The 18,189-nt window shown below is 40.9% G+C and overlaps 1 protein-coding gene across 21 annotated transcripts in view; it reads right to left on the bottom strand.

Moving 5' to 3' along the window:
- Positions 1–18,189, bottom strand: part of camk2g2 (calcium/calmodulin-dependent protein kinase (CaM kinase) II gamma 2) — a 159,388-nt gene that overhangs the window by 11,491 nt on the left and 129,708 nt on the right. For 4 of the 21 annotated variants that reach the window (XM_037781500.1, XM_037781484.1, XM_037781481.1 and 1 more), the window contains 3 exons: positions 14,924–15,004; positions 9,254–9,298; positions 5,383–5,437 (listed from right to left, as the gene is read on the bottom strand). In XM_037781500.1, the coding sequence (XP_037637428.1) occupies positions 5,383–5,437; positions 9,254–9,298; positions 14,924–15,004 (181 nt within the window). The remainder of the gene's footprint in view (positions 1–5,382; positions 5,438–9,253; positions 9,299–14,923; positions 15,005–18,189) is intronic. The other 17 variants (XM_037781489.1, XM_037781493.1, XM_037781497.1 and 14 more) reach the window with 7 other exon arrangements.

The following is an 18,189-nucleotide window of genomic DNA, read 5'->3' as shown; positions in this document are numbered from 1 at the left end:
ATTGTGGGATGGCATTATCTCCTTTCCTTTGGTAAAGGATGGTCCAGTGTATCCTCTGCTAAAGGAGATAAGTAAGGCAGCATTGAAGCGCCTTTCCTCAGCATTTAGAGCATTCAAACAGCTCTTATCATGGCTGCCACTCAGATACTTCTGGGTCTTTTCACTCCGTTAGGAACCTTCTTAAGCATAAAATACTTTTCGACCGCTGTCTCAGTGTAGAGGGGGAACTGTAGCTTGTAGTCAGGCCTGGGTGCCAGTAGATGGCAGCAAAAGGGGGCAGAGGGGAACTAGTGACAGGTATTAACAGGTATTTTATTCTGACATATTATAGACAAAACGATTTACTGAGAAAATTATTGGCAGATTAATCGATAACGAAAATGATTGTTAATTGCAGCCCTAGTCACAAGTTCCCACAGCTTATCTTCAAATTGCTTGTTTTATTTGAGAAAAAAATCCCAAAGTATTCAAATTTAAATGTACACACAAAAATAAAGAAAAGCAGCAAATCCTCACTTTTGAGAAGATTTAGGATTTGATTTCTGCTTCAAACATTCATAATGGTTGTTGATTCATTTTCCGTCCATCAGCTACTAAATCGATTGACTAAATGTTTCAGCTATAGTGTCTAGTATCACAACAAGCTAGGGAAGCCACACTGATACGGAGAGCAGTGAGGTGGAGACCAACTGCACACACACAGACTGATTCAGACACCAGAAAGTAAGAAACAATAAACTGGACAAACAAACTAGTTTAATTGTAGTCAAACCTCTCAGGTCACTTTTAAAGGGACTGTTTGTAACTTCTTACACGTATAAATCAATCCGGGTCGGTGTCCCATGCGTGCTCGCGTGTGTCTACGCTGTTCAGACTCAGACTCCAACACAAACTACAGTGAAGCACCAAAACCTCTTGGTTGTATCTAGTGAAGCCCGTCTGTTAAACAGTGTTGGCCGCGGTCGGAGGACGCGGGGGAGACCGTAGCTTTGGTCTCCAGGACCGGAGTCTCTGCTGTACTCTGCTCCTCTGCCTGCATTCACTCACACACCGCGCTCGTTCTCACTCTTTCGCTCCACTCTCACGTGCATGCGCGCACACTCCACACTGCAGAAGAGTTAGTTTAGCTCTGAGAATATCTAGTGAATGTACAGTGGACGTTTGTGCAGAAATAACTGCTGCAGCTCCTCCAGACCAACAGAGGTTTCCCGTGTCTTGTGAAGTGAAGGGGCTCAGCAGAGAGAAACGTTATCGTCTCCGACCAAAACTCCGGCGACTCCTCTGTTCCCTCAGGATTCCTCAGGAGGCTGAAGCAGGAAAAGCCAACACTAGGATCAGCATTGATTCATGGAGAGACCTTCGTCTGGTCAGCTAACATTACTGCCAAGCAGCTGAAATATAGAGTGATATTATGCTTTTAGTTGACATGTGTCTCCTCAGTGTGTTGAGCGATGCTCCTTCATGTCTATGTAGAGCAAGCACAAGCGTGAGCCCGACGCTGACTTTCGTTGACTTAACGGCCACAGGTGTCGCTGTTAACAAGACATTTCTGATTCTTACAAACAGTCCCTTTAAGAGGCTTTATTCACGAGCATCAAGGCCACATGGAGATCAGCAGCCTGTTGCAGCAGCAGTCTACAGTCTTTTGATATTCACCACACTGACGGCTCGGTGTCTATTCCGGCAAGCAGTGATGCAAAATATTACCGTATGAAACTTTTATGAGTTACACTAGGTTGTGACTTAAAAAAATGTTGAATTAGATCATTGAGGAGGGATATGAGAAACAATTTGTGTTATTCATTATTCATCACCACTTGATATTACTATTGCTCCATTGTGTAACCAATGGGCTACTATTAGGGGTGTAACGATACGTTTCTGCAACGATACGATACGATACGATTTCCATGGTTCCGATACGATTCAGGACGATATTTGGCTCATCTAGAGCGATACGATCCGATACGATTCAATGATTTGAAATGGATACAGTAACTTTTTTTGCCAAAGATTCAGTCAGTGTGACTGAAATAAATATGTGATACTGGACAGAGCAGGTCAGGATTCTTCAAAGTTTTTCTTGTGAGGGAATCAGGGATAAAATAATTATGGATATAAACAAGTAAACAATGATTAATGGCAAATACATACAGCTTTTATTAGAAAATAATAAAAAGTGCAACTGCAGGACCTGCTGCTTCAGTTCTCCAGATACAAGGCAGTGCAATATTTAACACTACATATAATAAACCAACTTCTATTCAAGTCAAATGAACAGTGGTTTAACCTGCTGCTTCTGTTCTCATTTTCAGTATTAACAGTAGAGCAATAATACAGAGATCAACCGCTTATAGTGATCAAACAGCTGATAGTGATCAAACAGCTGATAGTGATCAAACAGCTGATAGTAATCAAACAGCTGATAGTGATCAACAGCTGATAGTGATCAAACAGCTGATAGTGATCAAACAGCTGATAGTGATCAAACAGCTGATAGTAATCAAACAACTTGGGACAAGAATCATTCCTCTACAAACGCTGTTTAAATAATCTGCTTATAGTAATCAAGTAGTCCACCTACAGTAAACCACCAAAACCGACAGCGCACGGGGAAAGCGCCTGCGGGTGAAGCCGCCCCTGTCTCATGCAGACCGACGCCCGTCTCCCCCCAGCCTCTACCGGGTGAGAGAGGAGGAGCTCCGTTCGTCTGCATGCACGCCATGGATGCATGCTCGCGCTGCAGAGGGCAGAGCTGACGCATGTCTGGAGAACCAGAGTTTTTCTTGGTAATACAAGTGCTTAAAAACATTTTCATATAACATTTGTAGTCCTTAAATACAAGGTGCAAATCCTTAATATCGATACAATAGATTTTTGCGTTTCAAATCGATTTTATATCGATATACGTCCCCCATGAAGAACAACTTGCCGAGTACCTATCGATGTAGTTGTATCATAGGAATATAAATCGATACATCGATGTAGTAGATGAATCGTTACACCCCTAGCTACTACCCCACACACATACTGTTCTACTTCAATGTTATTGTGATTAGTCAAAGAAAACCAGATGTTAAAAGCGAAGTATTGGCCATTATGTGGAATATACGAGTGCAGAACACTTATTTTTACGATGTGTTCATTTGAAATACACCGCTTGACTGATGAAACATCACTCTGTACAACATTGTTAGGTTAAATAACTCACATTGTAGCGTGAGCAGGGAGCGTGCAACTGATCGGAGTGACGTATTACTAAGGCTGACCAATTTTGAAAAAATACAGTACCTAATTGCGATTATTTTGACTGATATGGTTTGCGATATTAGAGGGAATGATCATTTTTACGTTATAATTCTCATTTTCATTGAAAAACATTAAAATTATTAAGGTGTGATTTTTGCAGGGATCTGTATCAAACAAAGTTCTCTTAAGTCTGTAGAATATGATTCGTGGGCCAGGACATCTCTGCAGCACAATATTTCATTTAAAATGGTATTTTGACCATATTTCACCTTCAACAAATATCACGCCTCCTGTGATTTGATAAGTGCAGTAGGCGGCATTGCGATTTCGATCAAATTTGGATTAATTGTGCAGCCCTACTAGTTATAATGTAACAGTAGCAGCAGTGTTCATTTCAGGGCTGCCCTCTCCCAAAGAAATTCTTAGTCCACTAACACACCATCTTGTCAACTAATCGATTAGTTGATTTAATCAACAGAGCTGTTAAATTGACAAAGAATCACACCAAAGCACCATTTTAAATCTTGTTTTTACCAGAGATGTGCTAATAAGTCATGCAGCATGAAAAAAGCCAAAAAAAGAGATAAATTTAGTAAAGAAATCTCAGTCGACTAAGGGGGGGGCAGCCCTACTGGTTATACCATAGCAGTTAGAGTTCATTTAACTCAAACTTACGATCAGCTGGTGCAACAGGCTGCAGAAAACTTGACATTCTATGCTTCATCTTAGAGACCTTTCCTATGTTAGCCTTGTGACTTTGTGTTAGGGGGGGGACTTCACTCTGATTGTATACAGTATATGGAGGAGATGATGCATCCTCGCGTAAGTATTTGAGTTTGTATTTCTTAGTAGACAAGATAAATTATATTACATTCATTTAGCAGATGATGGCATCCAATGCAACTTGTATAAATGAGTGCATCCAACCTGAGAGAAGAATAGGGAACAACAGCCTCTTGATTGCATGTCAGTGATCATGCACACACACACACTCACGCACACTAACGATGAAAATGTGGCCCAGAGGTTTGGCGTTTTGCTCTGGAGCAACTGAACAGGATGTAAATGGAGACAGCAAACAGCAAAAGGCTATTCTCTGAGATATCAGCGTTGTTATCAGTCCCCATACATGCACAGTGTTCAAGTCTTCACGTCACATCTGTCTTTGATGCTCAACGGCCTCTGTCATTTCAACAGAGTCTCACGGCACTTCATCAAATAGTCAATTTCATCTATTTGATTCATGTACATGGACACCAATTTCCCTTTTCGTGACGCTCAGCCCGGCTTTCAACAACGTATTTTTCGTGCATTTTCCTACGAACGTTCAGCACCACGTGACGCACGTGTCAATTTCCGCTCCAGTCTTTTCAAAATAAAACTACTTAGTTAGGTTTAGGAAAGGATCAACTTGGTTAGGCTTAGGCAACAAACTACTTAGTTAGGTTTAGGAAAGGATCGACTTGGTTAGGTTGTAACAAACCACTTAGTTAGGTTTAGGAAAAGATTGCGATTTGGGAAGCGAAGTGGCGTAACTTCAGTACGGAAGTTATGGGACAACAACTACTTAGTTAGCTTTATGGTTTGGGGAAAAATAACTCCAGAAGTGCTGTAACTGAAGTACGGAAGTTACAAGACAAATTAATCAACTCTGACTTGTGGTTTCACACGGAACACGAACACCGGTCTCCTGTGTTTTTTGACCCAGCCATCCACACCAACCATCTCTCTATAAGCAGCGTTCGCCGCTCTCAATACTCCCAGGTTCATAATTACGTGGATTACATACAAATTTATTTTGTGTTGACCAGCTCGAAAAACATTTGAATTTCGGGTCTATGTACACAAATCAATACATTACATTTTGTGACTATTTCACTAACTGCTGTGCGACTGGGCTGGTCTTTTTTCAACTACTAAACTTACTGGATCTCCGAGCCTCCACTACCTTAACTGACCTGACTGTTGCCTGAAACTTCTACCCAGCATACATGCATTATATCAAATATAAAGTGAAGAAATATATTGTAATCTGTCTCTATCTGATCTGGAGTTCAACACAGTGACAACAACTTGACAAAATATAAGGTGAACAAAAAGACAAGGCATATTAGGTGAAAGCTGGACAAGTACCTTTCCTACCTTTAGTCTCCTCCTCTTCTGTGTTATTACAGCTCTCTGTGGAGCCCTGTCAGACAGAGAGCGGAGGGAAAGACAGAGAAGAGGTGGCAAGAGAGGAAGACGGATGATGGGAGAAAAGAGAAATAGCAAAACAAATCATTTTTTAATGTTCTAGTGAGAGGGGGTTGAGAAGCTTTGGACACAAAGACAACCTGACGGACAGATGGATGGATGGATGGACAACTCCCTCCCAGGAGCACAAACCAGCCAGGACAGCAGCGAGGGGAAGAGCAGAGAGCCACACATACGGCATAGGAGCAGCAAAGTGTGGGAGCAATTTGAAATCTAACAGGAAGGAGTGTGCGAGCGCATGTTACTGCTCCTCGAGAGGAAGCAAGTCTTTGTGAGAAAAGTGTCAATGTTAAGACACTCGAATATCTAATGGCATTAGTATTTTGCAAGCTTGTACACCAACATAAGCAGCGTGGCAGTTGGTTCCTATTTTAGTCAAAATTCTGACATGAGTATTTGAAAATATACCTGTCAGTATGCATGTGCTGCTGTTAAAAACGGGACGTGTAGGACTTTCTCTTTCATATAAATTTGAAATTAGCCGTATGGATATGAAGGGAACCTCCAGAATAATTATCGAGCCTTACAGCGATTAATCATAATCAGTTCAGGGTTTCAAATAGTGTTTTATAGTGGAAGCGCTTCACCTGAAATAAGGAGTGATTCTGCTAAAATCAGAAGAAATTAGACATTTCCTTGTGAAAAATAATATGTCTTTTTTTAGGCTTAAAGCTGATGAAGTAGGCGAGATTGGAGCAGATATGATTAAAAACAGTTATTTTTATAAAACGTGACCTGAAATAAATCATCTTCCTCTGTGTCCTCCGGTGCCCCTAACGGCATCTGCAAGATTTCACAGACTGGAGGAAAACGAGCAGTAAGAGCTGATCTGAGGTCAGCTGTCAATTACTCGCGAACTCCGACCAAACAGTCAAACTAGTCAGGGCTGATCAAATATGAATCAATATTCTGTTACGTTAATGTCTATTTCTCTCCTCAGATGTTCTCAGAATCATCTTGTAGTGTACTGTTTAGCTGTAAAATTAGAAAGTTTGTGACGCTGCCGCCATTGTGAAATCTGGTGAAGGAACGCCAAGTTCCAGTCACATGACCGGAGCACAGCTAATAGGAACGCTCTCTCAATGAAATGACCTGTGATTGGTCAAAGCAAACACGACTAGGAATTGTCAAAGAATTGTCCAACACAGCCTACGTAGCTCTTACTACAGACGGACGGACATTCAGGGCTACTGAGAGTTACTGAACTGTGACTGGCTGCCCACCACATCACTCCAGAGTGGGAGATAAAAAGTTACGTTTTGCAGGTGCGCTGCCTTTATGAGAACCTCACAGTAAGCATCTCTCTGAAGCACTGACACAAGCAGTGACAGATTGGAAACTGGAGAGGGGCACAATCCCTGTAATGTGTTTTATATTTATTTATTTATTATTTTTAAATAACACAGTGGTACAGAAATCCAACCGTATTCCTCCAAATACTGCACTTTGTGAGTGGAAAAACTAATCATTCAATTAAGAGCTGATAATCAGGGAATTGAGACATATGTTATACTGTTCTTTTTTTATATAGTTCTGGTTGAGCTTTTGCTTCAATTTATGTTGATGGCCTTAGTCTATAATTACATCATATTTATATGAAAATAAAAAAGCTGCATTTTTTGTTTGCACTAATGACTGTAGAAGACCTATTCTTTCAGTTAAGATTTGAAAATGAAGAAGTGTTTATGTTCCTTATGGAAGCCATACTTTTGTTAAGGCAAACATTTGTTAACTTATTTTTGTCAAATAAATGAAAAGCATGTTGGAATCAGAACATGACCTCCTCGCTGTAACAGAAATGTACCGAACCGAACCAAAAACCGTGATATAAACCCAACCGTGAATTTTGTGAATCGTTCCACCCCTACTATATATATATATATATACTGTATATACACACATATATATATATATATATATATATATTCATGTATATGCTCCTCCTCTATTTTTTGAGAGGCAAGAGGGAGATCAAAATATAAAAAAGAGTAATTGGTTGAAATAAACCATTACCAAATCTCAGTATCATTTATAAAATCATTTTTCTCTCCTCTTATTTAAATCGTGATTAAAATGCATCAACAGCGCCCCTGCAGGGCAGAGGGGATAAAGCAGCCTGTGTGTGAAGTGGTTGTGGCATCGAGGGGGGGTAAGGGAGGTCAAGCACCCTCCGTCCTCCCTTGAGGCGGGACCTCTCCTATCAACTCAATGCATTTCATTTTTTTCATGCTTGTCTCTGATTGGCCAAGACACGTCAAATGATGCTCCATGGGAGGAGAACCTCCCTTAGCTGGTTACCAATCAACAACCAACAGAGTACATGATTGACAGCGGGTTGGTCCAATGAGGATGTCCAGATGTCCTCTTCAGTCTCTACCACTGTATGTACCTGATGAACTGGCAGTAAACTATCAGACAGCAGCTTATCAGGAAATGAATTATAACGTGTAAATTGTGAACTTCTTTTAAACACATAACAAAACAAATCCTTTTTATTGAGACCTTTTTATCGAGCTGTAGCTAGCTGCTAGTGTTAGCTAACGCAACAGTTAGCTTGTTGTAGCAGCCCTGAAGGACGCGGTGCACCAGTCTGTCGCGGCACTAGAAGCCTGCCTGTAAACCTGTACAGCGGTCCGTTGCACCGGAATCCAGAGCAGCGAGTCAGACCGCTGGCTGCACGCCACCGTAGTCCTGCCGTGGGTCAGTCCGGACAGCTGAGCGAGGGTCGGGGCTGCCTGGGGCGCGCGGCAGCGGCAGTATTCAAACCCCTGCCGGGGAGTGGATGGAGAGAGCTCCGCTCGGGGCTCGGGGCTCGGGGCTCGCTGCTCGGTCCTCGCCGTCAGCTGTCCGGGCTGGACTCACAGCAGAGCTACGGAGACGCGGCGGCCCAACGTGCTGCTCTGGATCTCGGTGTGGGCAACAGACTGCTGTACGGGCAGTTTACAGACAGACTTCTAGTGACACATTACACACACACGGTTTATTCCCACCTTGAGGCTGCAGGGATTGTTTTTAAGAAATCCTATAAGCCATTGTTTTACTCTTAGTTTTTCGTTTTACATAATAATGTAGAGATAACTAACCTAAGCAACTAGTGTAGTAATAATAATTTAAATAACACTTGTCAAACTTAAGCACAAAGTTATTTACAGATTAAAAGATTTACAGAATAAAAATCAATCAAAAATCAAAAATAAAATAACATCCTCCTGTCCAAGCAGTACGGTAAATATATATTTTTAAATTGATTAAGTGATTATAATGAAACACTGAAACTCTACATTTATTCCAGTGTCTCCATATTGGTGCACCTTCACATCGATTAAAACATGAGCTCCCCTCACTACAAGCTGCTCTCCTGTGAACTCCCTTCTGGTAAACAGGAAGAGACATAATGAAACACACTGCTCACATTAGGTGCACAATGAAGCACAAAGAGTCATTATAAAGATTATTTTATTTTTTGCCATTTTTCAAGCCTGTATTTATAGGACAGTGGATAGTCTAGAAAGGGGGAGAGCGGGAGACATGTGGAAATGGCCACACGTTGGATTGAAACCCGGGCCGCCGCGGTTAGGACTCAGCCTTGTTATACGGGCGCCCGTTCTACCAACTGTGCTATCGAGGTGCCCCAAAGAGTCATTCTAGTTGTAGTTGACAGCAATGTATAAAGTAATTTAGAGAAAATCCTCCACGACTTCCCAGCGAGTGTTAGCGGCTGGTGGCTAGTGGTGGGAGAAGGCGGGCTTACCTTGGTGCCGTCAGCTGGGTTGTGTACAACAGATGTCTGGGATTCCTGGGGGGAGGTAGGAGACACTTTACCATGCAGGGAGGTGATGAGTGTGTGGGGCGGGAGGGGGGGGGGGGGGGGGGTAGGGAGGGGGGACCATGGAAGATGCCAGGGAATACCAATGAATTCAATGACGACAAATACACAAAACAGACACGTGCGCACACCAAAACAAAGACCAGGAGCTCCAGCATAGAGGCTGTGGAGCATTCAGGGTGATTCAATAGATGACTGGAGATGTCGAGGTGTTCAGTGTCAGTCATCCCTACAGTAGCAATGTGGTCTACAGGATCATTTTAGTGCATGAAAACAGCCGTGAACACTTAAAACAGCTAAACACATATTCACCAGCAGGGCCATGACTGAGGAGGGGGGGGGGTTCTGTATGGGACTATTAAGTGTGAGTGCAGATGTAATGCCACGTTCATGTCACCTGGAAGGTATTTAACAGTTATGAAATGCAGTTTGCTTCAATATCCAAGTGGAAGTTACAACTGGGAGGCTCTGTTATATCCAACTTTGCTCTTGGGCTGGGCAATATATCGATATTATATTGATATCGTGATATGAAACTAGATATTGTCCTAGATTTTGGATATCGTAATAGGGCATAAGTGTTGTTTTTTCCTGGTTTTAAAGGCTGCATTACAGTAAAATTATGTAATTTTCTGAACTTACCGGACTGTTCTAGCTGTTCTATTATTTGTCTTTACACACTTAGTCATTACTGTATATCCACATTACTGATGATTATTCATCATTTTGTAAAAGCACCAATGGTTAACCCTACATTATTGTCGTAATATCGATATACTGGAAGTATTTGGTCAAAAATATTGTGATATTTAATTTTCTCCATATCGCGCAGCCCTACTTTGCTCTAAATAATTACAGAAGTATGAATCAGGGTAGCAAGCACTCCAAAAACTCAAACGTTTACCATTTTATTACTTGAGCTTTGGCAAACAAGCCTTCATACTGTGAGCGCACCACAAGAGTGATATCTTCATTGGTGGAATGGAACTATGTACATTTACTCAAGTACTAATTCGAGGCACTTGTACTTTACTTGAGTATTTCCATTTATACTATACTTCATACTTCATACTCCACTACATCTCAGAGGTAAATTTGTACTTTTTACTCCACTACATTAATCTGACAGCTTTAGTTACAGTTTGTCATCCCATTCCTGTCCAGTGAAAACCATGTATCTTCAGATGTGTTGATGTTGAATGTTTGTGATGAACTGAAGGATGAAGTGTTCCTTTGTGTGTTGAGAAAATTCTCCTCCTTCTTAAAGGTCCCATATTGTGCTCATTTTCAGGTTCATACTTGTATTTTGTGTTTCTACTAGAACATGTTTACATACTGTAATGTTAAAAAAAAACTTAATTTCCCTCGTACTGTCTGCCTGAATATACAGTACCTGTATTTACCCTCTGTCTGAAACGCTCCGTTTTAGTGCATGTCAACGAAATTGCAACAGAATTGCAACGGAATTGCATTGCTAGCCAACAGTTTGGGTTCATGTTTACTTCCTGTCAGCTGATGTTATTTACATACACTGCAACAGGAAATAAACTGGGACACATTTAGAATGTTTATGTTTAAAACCGTGTAATGGTTTAAATATTGTAGATTTGTGACATCACAAATGGACCGAAATCCTAACGGCTTGTTTCAAACGCACAATTTCTGAATACGGACTGTGTGTATTTCTCCGTATATTGAGCGCTTTGATAGTTTAACAGTATTTATATAGCACTTAAACCTGCTTTATATTGTAAAAGACCTGAAAATCTCACTTTTTACAATATAGGACCTTTAAGCTAAATGAACTATTTAAAAAGCCTTTTGGATCAGCTGGAGAATGCATCGTCACAGGACAGCCAAGCTACAAACATATGATGATCTTAAAGAATATGATGCATTGCTGTATATTAAACTAGCCAACAGTATATAAAGGAGTTAAAAAACATCTACAGTAGCAGAATGCAACAATCACATTAATATGCAACAGTAATATTAGTCCATAAACATCAGATATAACAGTAATATTAGTCCATAAATATCAGATATAACAGTAATATTAGTCCATAAACATCAGATATAACAGTAAAACACTGACAGGGAATATCTTACTGCACAGTACTTTTACTTTAAGTACATTTTGATGATAATACTTACATACTTTTACTTAAGGGTTTTTAACTTTTACTTGTAGTGGAGTATTTTCACACTGTGGTATTAATAATTTTACTTAAGTAAAGGATCTGAATACTCCTTCCACCATCTTCTCCTTTTACAGAGAATAAGCAATCATTGCCTGTTCTGATGAAGACCAGTTTACTGAAACGTGTCTGTAGAGGATATCAAATTGTAAAGTGAGCCAGCAGTATCGACATTCTTTTGTGTTTTTTTTAGTGTCGCTATCCAAGTTCATAAGCTGTTTTCACTTCAGCAGGATAGTTTGAAAGATGCTATAATCACATTACAATGCTAAGTTAGAAAATACACACTAGCTTTTACCTACGTGTAATATCATAATAGCTCACAGCTCAATGCTAGATGACTTTATTCGGTGTGTAAATGACATTTGTTAATAGCAACACTAGCAATCATCATCCTGAGTAGTCTGATGCCACGAACATTTCCGAGTTATGACCATGTGAATCTCTCCTCATCACAACCGTCCATTCTACATGGCGTGAACGCTGCGTTAAGCATGGTGACTGTGCATTTGTGTGACCACTCCTCATCCTCAACCTTGACCCTGCCACAGGAACATTCAGCACAAAGCAAATTCAAGAGCTGTTTGGAAAACCAACCCACTGTTTACTGGTTTAGTCAGTCAGTCACACATTCAGGCTCCTGATCCACGATCAACACTGGACCCAACATCTAGGAACTACACCCTTAGAATGTACTTTCTAGCAGAGAGTTAGATTAGAATATTGACACCACTCTCATGTCTATGTTTGTACAGTAAACATTGTAAATTTGAAGCTACCACCAGTAGCCAGTTAGCTCAGCGTAGCACGAAGACTGAAGACTGGGGAACAGCTAGCCTGGCACCGTCTGAAGGGAACAAAATCCACCTACCAGCTACCTAAAGCTCAGTGATTCATATTTTAAAGGAACAGTTTGTAACATTTCGGGAGATCTAGCAGAAATGGAATATAATATTCATAACTATGTTTTCATTAGTGTATAATCACCTGAAACTAAGAATAGTTGTGTTTTTGTTAGCTTAGAATGAGTCCTTCATGTCTACACAGGTAGTGGGTCCTCTTCACGGAGTCCACCAGACTCTGTAGACCAGAACGGACAAACCAAACTCATTTTTGCTTTACCTGAAGGCCACCATAATTCTCCAACACTGCGGTAACGTGAGACGCAGAGTGCAAACTAGTGGTACTGCCAGCCACCGTTGCTCCTAAAGTAGTGTTATTATGGTATGGATGGCCTCTGAGCGAAGCCAATGGAATTTCCACAGTTTTGCACTTGGCGGCTCACGTTACCGCAGTCTTGGAAAGGAAGGAGTGAGCGGAGGGGTACTCAGATGGTTGCTATCTGTAACCATGCCAAATCATACATACTGTACCTTTAAGTAACTTTTGTTTAATTTGTACAAAAAGGACGTTATTTGCCAGACAATTTCTTGGCTGGGAGCAGTGACTTCCTGGAGCCTCTGCTGGTTGCCTGGCAACCTCATGACGAAGACAGGTCTCTTAGTGTGCTTAGAGGTGCTGGTAGGTGGATTTTGTTAACATTGGAGAGTTAATTGAAAAGATAATGCAGTTATGTGCCGGAACTATTTCTTGACGAACAACGGCTGGGAACTTTGGACAGAGCCAGGCTTACCGTTCCCCCTGCTTCCAGTCTTAATGCTAAGCTAAGCTAATCACCTTCTGGCTCTGGATAAATACTTCATGTTTGACATAAACGTGGTGTTGACATTCTCATCTTACAGAACTCTCTCCAAAAAAGTGAATATTCATCTTAACTATCTTAACTACTGCTGTTATATTTAGTAATTAGTATAATTTAGTCAATTCCACGGCTACTGCATCATATTGGCTTTACCAGCCAATCATTTTATAGATTTAGCTGTAAATTTTATACAAAGCTGCTAGAGCACAACTTAGATTTAAAGATCTTAATGTTTTCAATCACTTTGACTTTATCCTTCTACCTGTGAAAATCATCATTTCTTCAGTTTTTTTATTCACATAGTCTCAGTTACTGACTAACCGTTACTAACTGTTTTAGACATTATTGATTCACTGACCAGTGAGACGAGAGGCTTGGCTTTCATGAACTTGAGACTTTCTATCATCCTTCTTGCTGCCATATTTGAAACCTGGGGAAAGTCTATTGTATGATGTATATGGCTCAATCCCATTACATGTCTGAACCATAGACTATACAAAAATGGACGACGCTTCCACTTCCTCCCACTGTACAGAAGTGAAGCCAAAATATCCCGGATACGGGAGCTGACATCTTGACATATTGGCGTCATATGGAGCTGGAGCCTGAGCAGTAGTGATCTGGCGGTGGAGCCGCGGTATCGAGGTCACGCACCCAAACCAATTGCGAGCTGAGCACGGCCGCAGCTTGTCAGCGAGAGAGAATCAAAGCTGCCGATCATGACGTCTCACCCCCTTTTTATAGCATCTAATAACTAATTAAAACCAAACTTATCAGAAAAATAAACACTTGAACATACATCAGCGTGATAAGAACTACCTAAAATGACAGAGACCACCTTTGGGAAAAATGTATTTGACGGGTACTTTTTACACTTTTTACTTTTTAAACTTTTTAGTTTGGCCCATGTCCCGTCCACTAACATGGAGGGGGCGGGCTTCATGAGCTATACTGCAGCCAGCCACCAGGGGGCGATCGAAATGTTATGGCTTCACTTTTGGGGAGCTGTCATGTCGTCCATCTTTATATACAGTCAATGATACGAATACAGGGGCTGCATCTTCATACAAGCATGATCCCTCTGTTACCCGTCCACTCCAGCTCCTGTTTTACCCAGAAGTCCTCGTCATTTACAATTCACATATCAAAGAGCAATTTTTAAAATACCTTTTGATGTAGTACAGACTCAACGTCTTTTTTTTTTTTTTTTTAGCTCTGCTTTCCAAAAGAAGGCCATAAACCTGTTCTTCTTAAGAGGCAAACCATCAACAAGGAGTCACCAGGATGTGGCTGAGCAGAACGGGATTCTAGTGTCTGCTGTTGTACCGCAAAATGAAAGTCATTTGTCTACTTGTCAGTGCAGAACCCTGTGTGAATATATACTGTCCACACGAGTGTGTCCACAGGAGGTCGGGGTAAAACAAAAGCCAGGAGAGACACTAATAGGCAAAAACCGTCGTTCAATTTTTAAAGTTATCAAATCCACTTCCAACATCACAGTTAGTGTTCAGAACAGAAGCAGAGAGGCATAGGATGAAGGACGAGAGGACGAGAGGACAGAAAAGATTTCACTTGACATGAGGTATGACACAGAAAGATGAGGAGGAGACAGAACTAAACATTAAAAAGATGGAAACAATGAAATGATGCCGTTAAAAAAAGCAATGTGAGAGAAACCAAATAGAGATGAGGTACCATTGGTGCTGAAGATGACATGCTGCTGTCTTTGGTGCTGCTGCTGCTGACTACACTGTTTTTACTGTTGGTCCCCTGCGACTGGGGCACAGAAACACAACACACAATGACTCCTGCTGCTCCCACTGGGCCTCAACCATCAACCAGCCTATGGGAAAACAGCAATAGAGCCATTCCACGGCCAATATAAATATTCCACATATTGTAAGTGTGTAAGATTTAATACTCCACAATCTGGGAGTGGGGTTCAATGCTAAATGGATTTATCTTAATATCTGTATCAATCATCTGCACCTTGCTGCCTTGTGCACTTTAAAGGGTCGTTTTTGTTGTATTCTCCTGTCATGTCTTTTGTGCATATAGCCTCAAAATAATCTCTTCTGTTGATCCTCAGGAACAAGTAGAAACAGTTTAAAGCAGCAGTAGGCAGGTTGGAGCAAATGTGATTAAAAAAGTTGTTTATATAAAACGATCGATATATCCTGACAGTAGTGCATAAGACAGGTAATCGGTGCTCCTAACGGCATCTGCAAGATTTCACAGACCGGAGGATAACAGCCAATGAGAGCCGAGCTGGAGCCTTGCTGTCTCTGAGCAGCTGTCAATCACTCGCAACCTCCAATCAAACGGTCAAACGAGGCAGCGCTGATCAAATATGAATCAATATTCTGTTACTGTAATGTCTATTTCTCAAGTAAAATGTTCTCAGAAACATCTCGTAGTGCACTGTTTAGCTGTAAAATGAGAAAGTTTGTGACCATGCAGCCATGTTGTGATCAGTTGAGGAAATACCAAGCACCGCCCATCAGCCGGAATAAACAGCCAATAGGAACGCTCTCTCTCTGAACTGACGTGTGATTGGTCAAAGTCTGGCTAGATGTTCTAAAGCCTGAAAACAGAGCCATGAGGAGGAGCAGAAGTCTAGTTTTCTCTCAGAACACTTGAATTACAATATGCTGAAAGGTTATTATGGAATTTTTGGCCAATGATGCTAAAAGCATTCAACCTGCTGCTTTAAGTGTCTTGCTCCAACAACAATGTAAGTGTACTGACTTCCTTAATTGTTTTTCTGACATGAGTACTTTTTATTCCTATTCTAAAGCTGTGTTGCGTGATTGAAGGGCTCTTTGAGTTAAGCGTCCTGGTGCACGCCTGCATTTAATATCTACAGCTCTCGCAGACATTTCACAACATAAAAAAGTAAAAAACAAAAAACAGAACAGTTAGTTAGCCCATGCATTTTTTAAACAATGAACATATTTCAGATTGGATTTTGAGTATTTTCCCAGCACTTTTACAAATAGGTCAATCAACATCTGCTGGGATTAAAAGAGAAATCACAAGTTTGTATCTAAAACAAGTACCAGAAATCGATGAACCATTTCTGGCAGAAGCACAGCCAAAATATGCGTAACCGAGGCAGAAAATAAGTCTGTAATAATGGTTACCAGTCCAGGTCTGTGCATGCAGTGAAAGGCCTTGATGACAGGTGTTTCTGTAGTTGTGGAGAATAGTGTGTGCATGCCTGAAGGTATGTACTCGATGTTATTTCCCTCCTTTGGCTCATGCAAAGTCAGCTTGCAGACAATATTAAAGCCTACAAAACGACTTTAGCATTACTGCTACTGCTTAGTTCACCTCAACGCTCACACAGCCCCCCCCCTGTCTATTACAATCTAGTTTTACTGAATGAACATGTGTCTCTGCAAGCGCAGTGGTGCACGCTGCTGAGCCAGAGTATATACAGCATACATTTAAATTAAACGTAAATATGAGTTCACTGTCACATTCATTGGCTTTTTCTCCCGAGAAAAAAACCCGGATATAATAAAAGCCATAACTTTTAAGTACATTTCAAGGTATTAAGATATATTTACAATGTGTTAAAGTAAATATAAATAAATAGATTATTTCTCATTATATTGTGGTGATGAAACAAAAATATTGCCTTATGTGCACAATAATTGCAAGAAATGGTATGAGATATAAATTTATGAAAATTAAATGTATTTATTAAACTCCAATGATTTTATAGATGAAGGTCAGTTTACTAGTCAAGGCTCGTACCATTCTGAAGCCAATGCTGAAGTGCCTTAAACTTACATTCTTTCTACCAGCCAGCAGGGGGCGACTCCTCTAGTTGTATAGAAGTCTATGAGAAAATGAGCCTACTTCTCACTTGATTTATGACCTCACTAAACATTGTAAACATGAGTTTATGGTCTCAATCGCTAGTTTCAAGTCTTCTTCAATACAGCATGATGTTCATTTAGTAAATGATGGTCCTATTTAGAGTCAGATAGACCATAAAGCAGGTGATGCTTTAGGGCGGGATTACCTTCTGATTGACAGGTTGTCCGTGTTTTCGTCTTAGAACTTTAACCCTTTCACAGTGTGTTTTAGCTCCACCCTCTCGTGTCACTTCTGGTTGCAAAAATCCAACGTGGCGACGGCCAAAAACCAGGATGGCGACGGCTTAAATGCCGAACTCAAGGCTTCGAAAACGGCAGTCCACAAACCAATGAGTGACATCAGGGTGACTACGTCAACCTCTTATACACAATCTATGCTCCGGAGGAGCTTTCGCAAGTCTGACAAAAAAAACCCAGATGATGTCATAGTGATGTCATAAGGGTTTCTCAGTTTGGGATCGGAAAGTCTGCGTTACAAACTAGCGGAGGGGAGTTTGAAAAACGGGCAGGGAGGGTCTAAAAAAAAGGAAGGTATCGGTTGCATTATGGGAAATGTAGGATCTATGGTTTTTGGAGCTTGACCCATACTACTTTAGTACACCTGCATTATTTGATTTCTTGCTCACTCAAAACACTTATTTTTGTCCTGTTTTGTTGGAACCTGCAAGCCAGAATATGACTCAGCTGCACAAGGCGGGTAGATCGTAGCTACATATTCAAAGTGGGATGTGTGAGGTGAACAAGAAAACAGAGTTGGAGCTGGACTCTCCCTTCAACCTCAGGCTAACTGGAGGGGAAGGAGAAAGAAAAGCTTCTTGAAAGCAAATCAGTATTCCCACAAGAAAGTTAAGAGGTGTGGACGAATGGTGAATGAAAGGTTAAGAGTAAAGTGCTGGGAGGTTCTCTAACACTCTGAGATGAGCGAATACCCTTGTGTGACTTTAACAAGTATTTTGGCGGTGTCTATGGCTGGACACTAGGAACCTCTTCTAACAGAAAAACTACAGTTCTAAAACTACAATTCCTTCAACAAGTACAAATCGGCACTGAAGTGAACTTCAACATTTTAAAGCT

The sequence above is a fragment of the Sebastes umbrosus genome, chromosome 10 (assembly GCF_015220745.1).
Source record: "Sebastes umbrosus isolate fSebUmb1 chromosome 10, fSebUmb1.pri, whole genome shotgun sequence".
Lineage (NCBI taxonomy): Eukaryota > Metazoa > Chordata > Actinopteri > Perciformes > Sebastidae > Sebastes > Sebastes umbrosus.
Note: the sequence above shows the minus strand (reverse complement) of the source record. Positions and strands in the feature narration are given on the sequence as shown.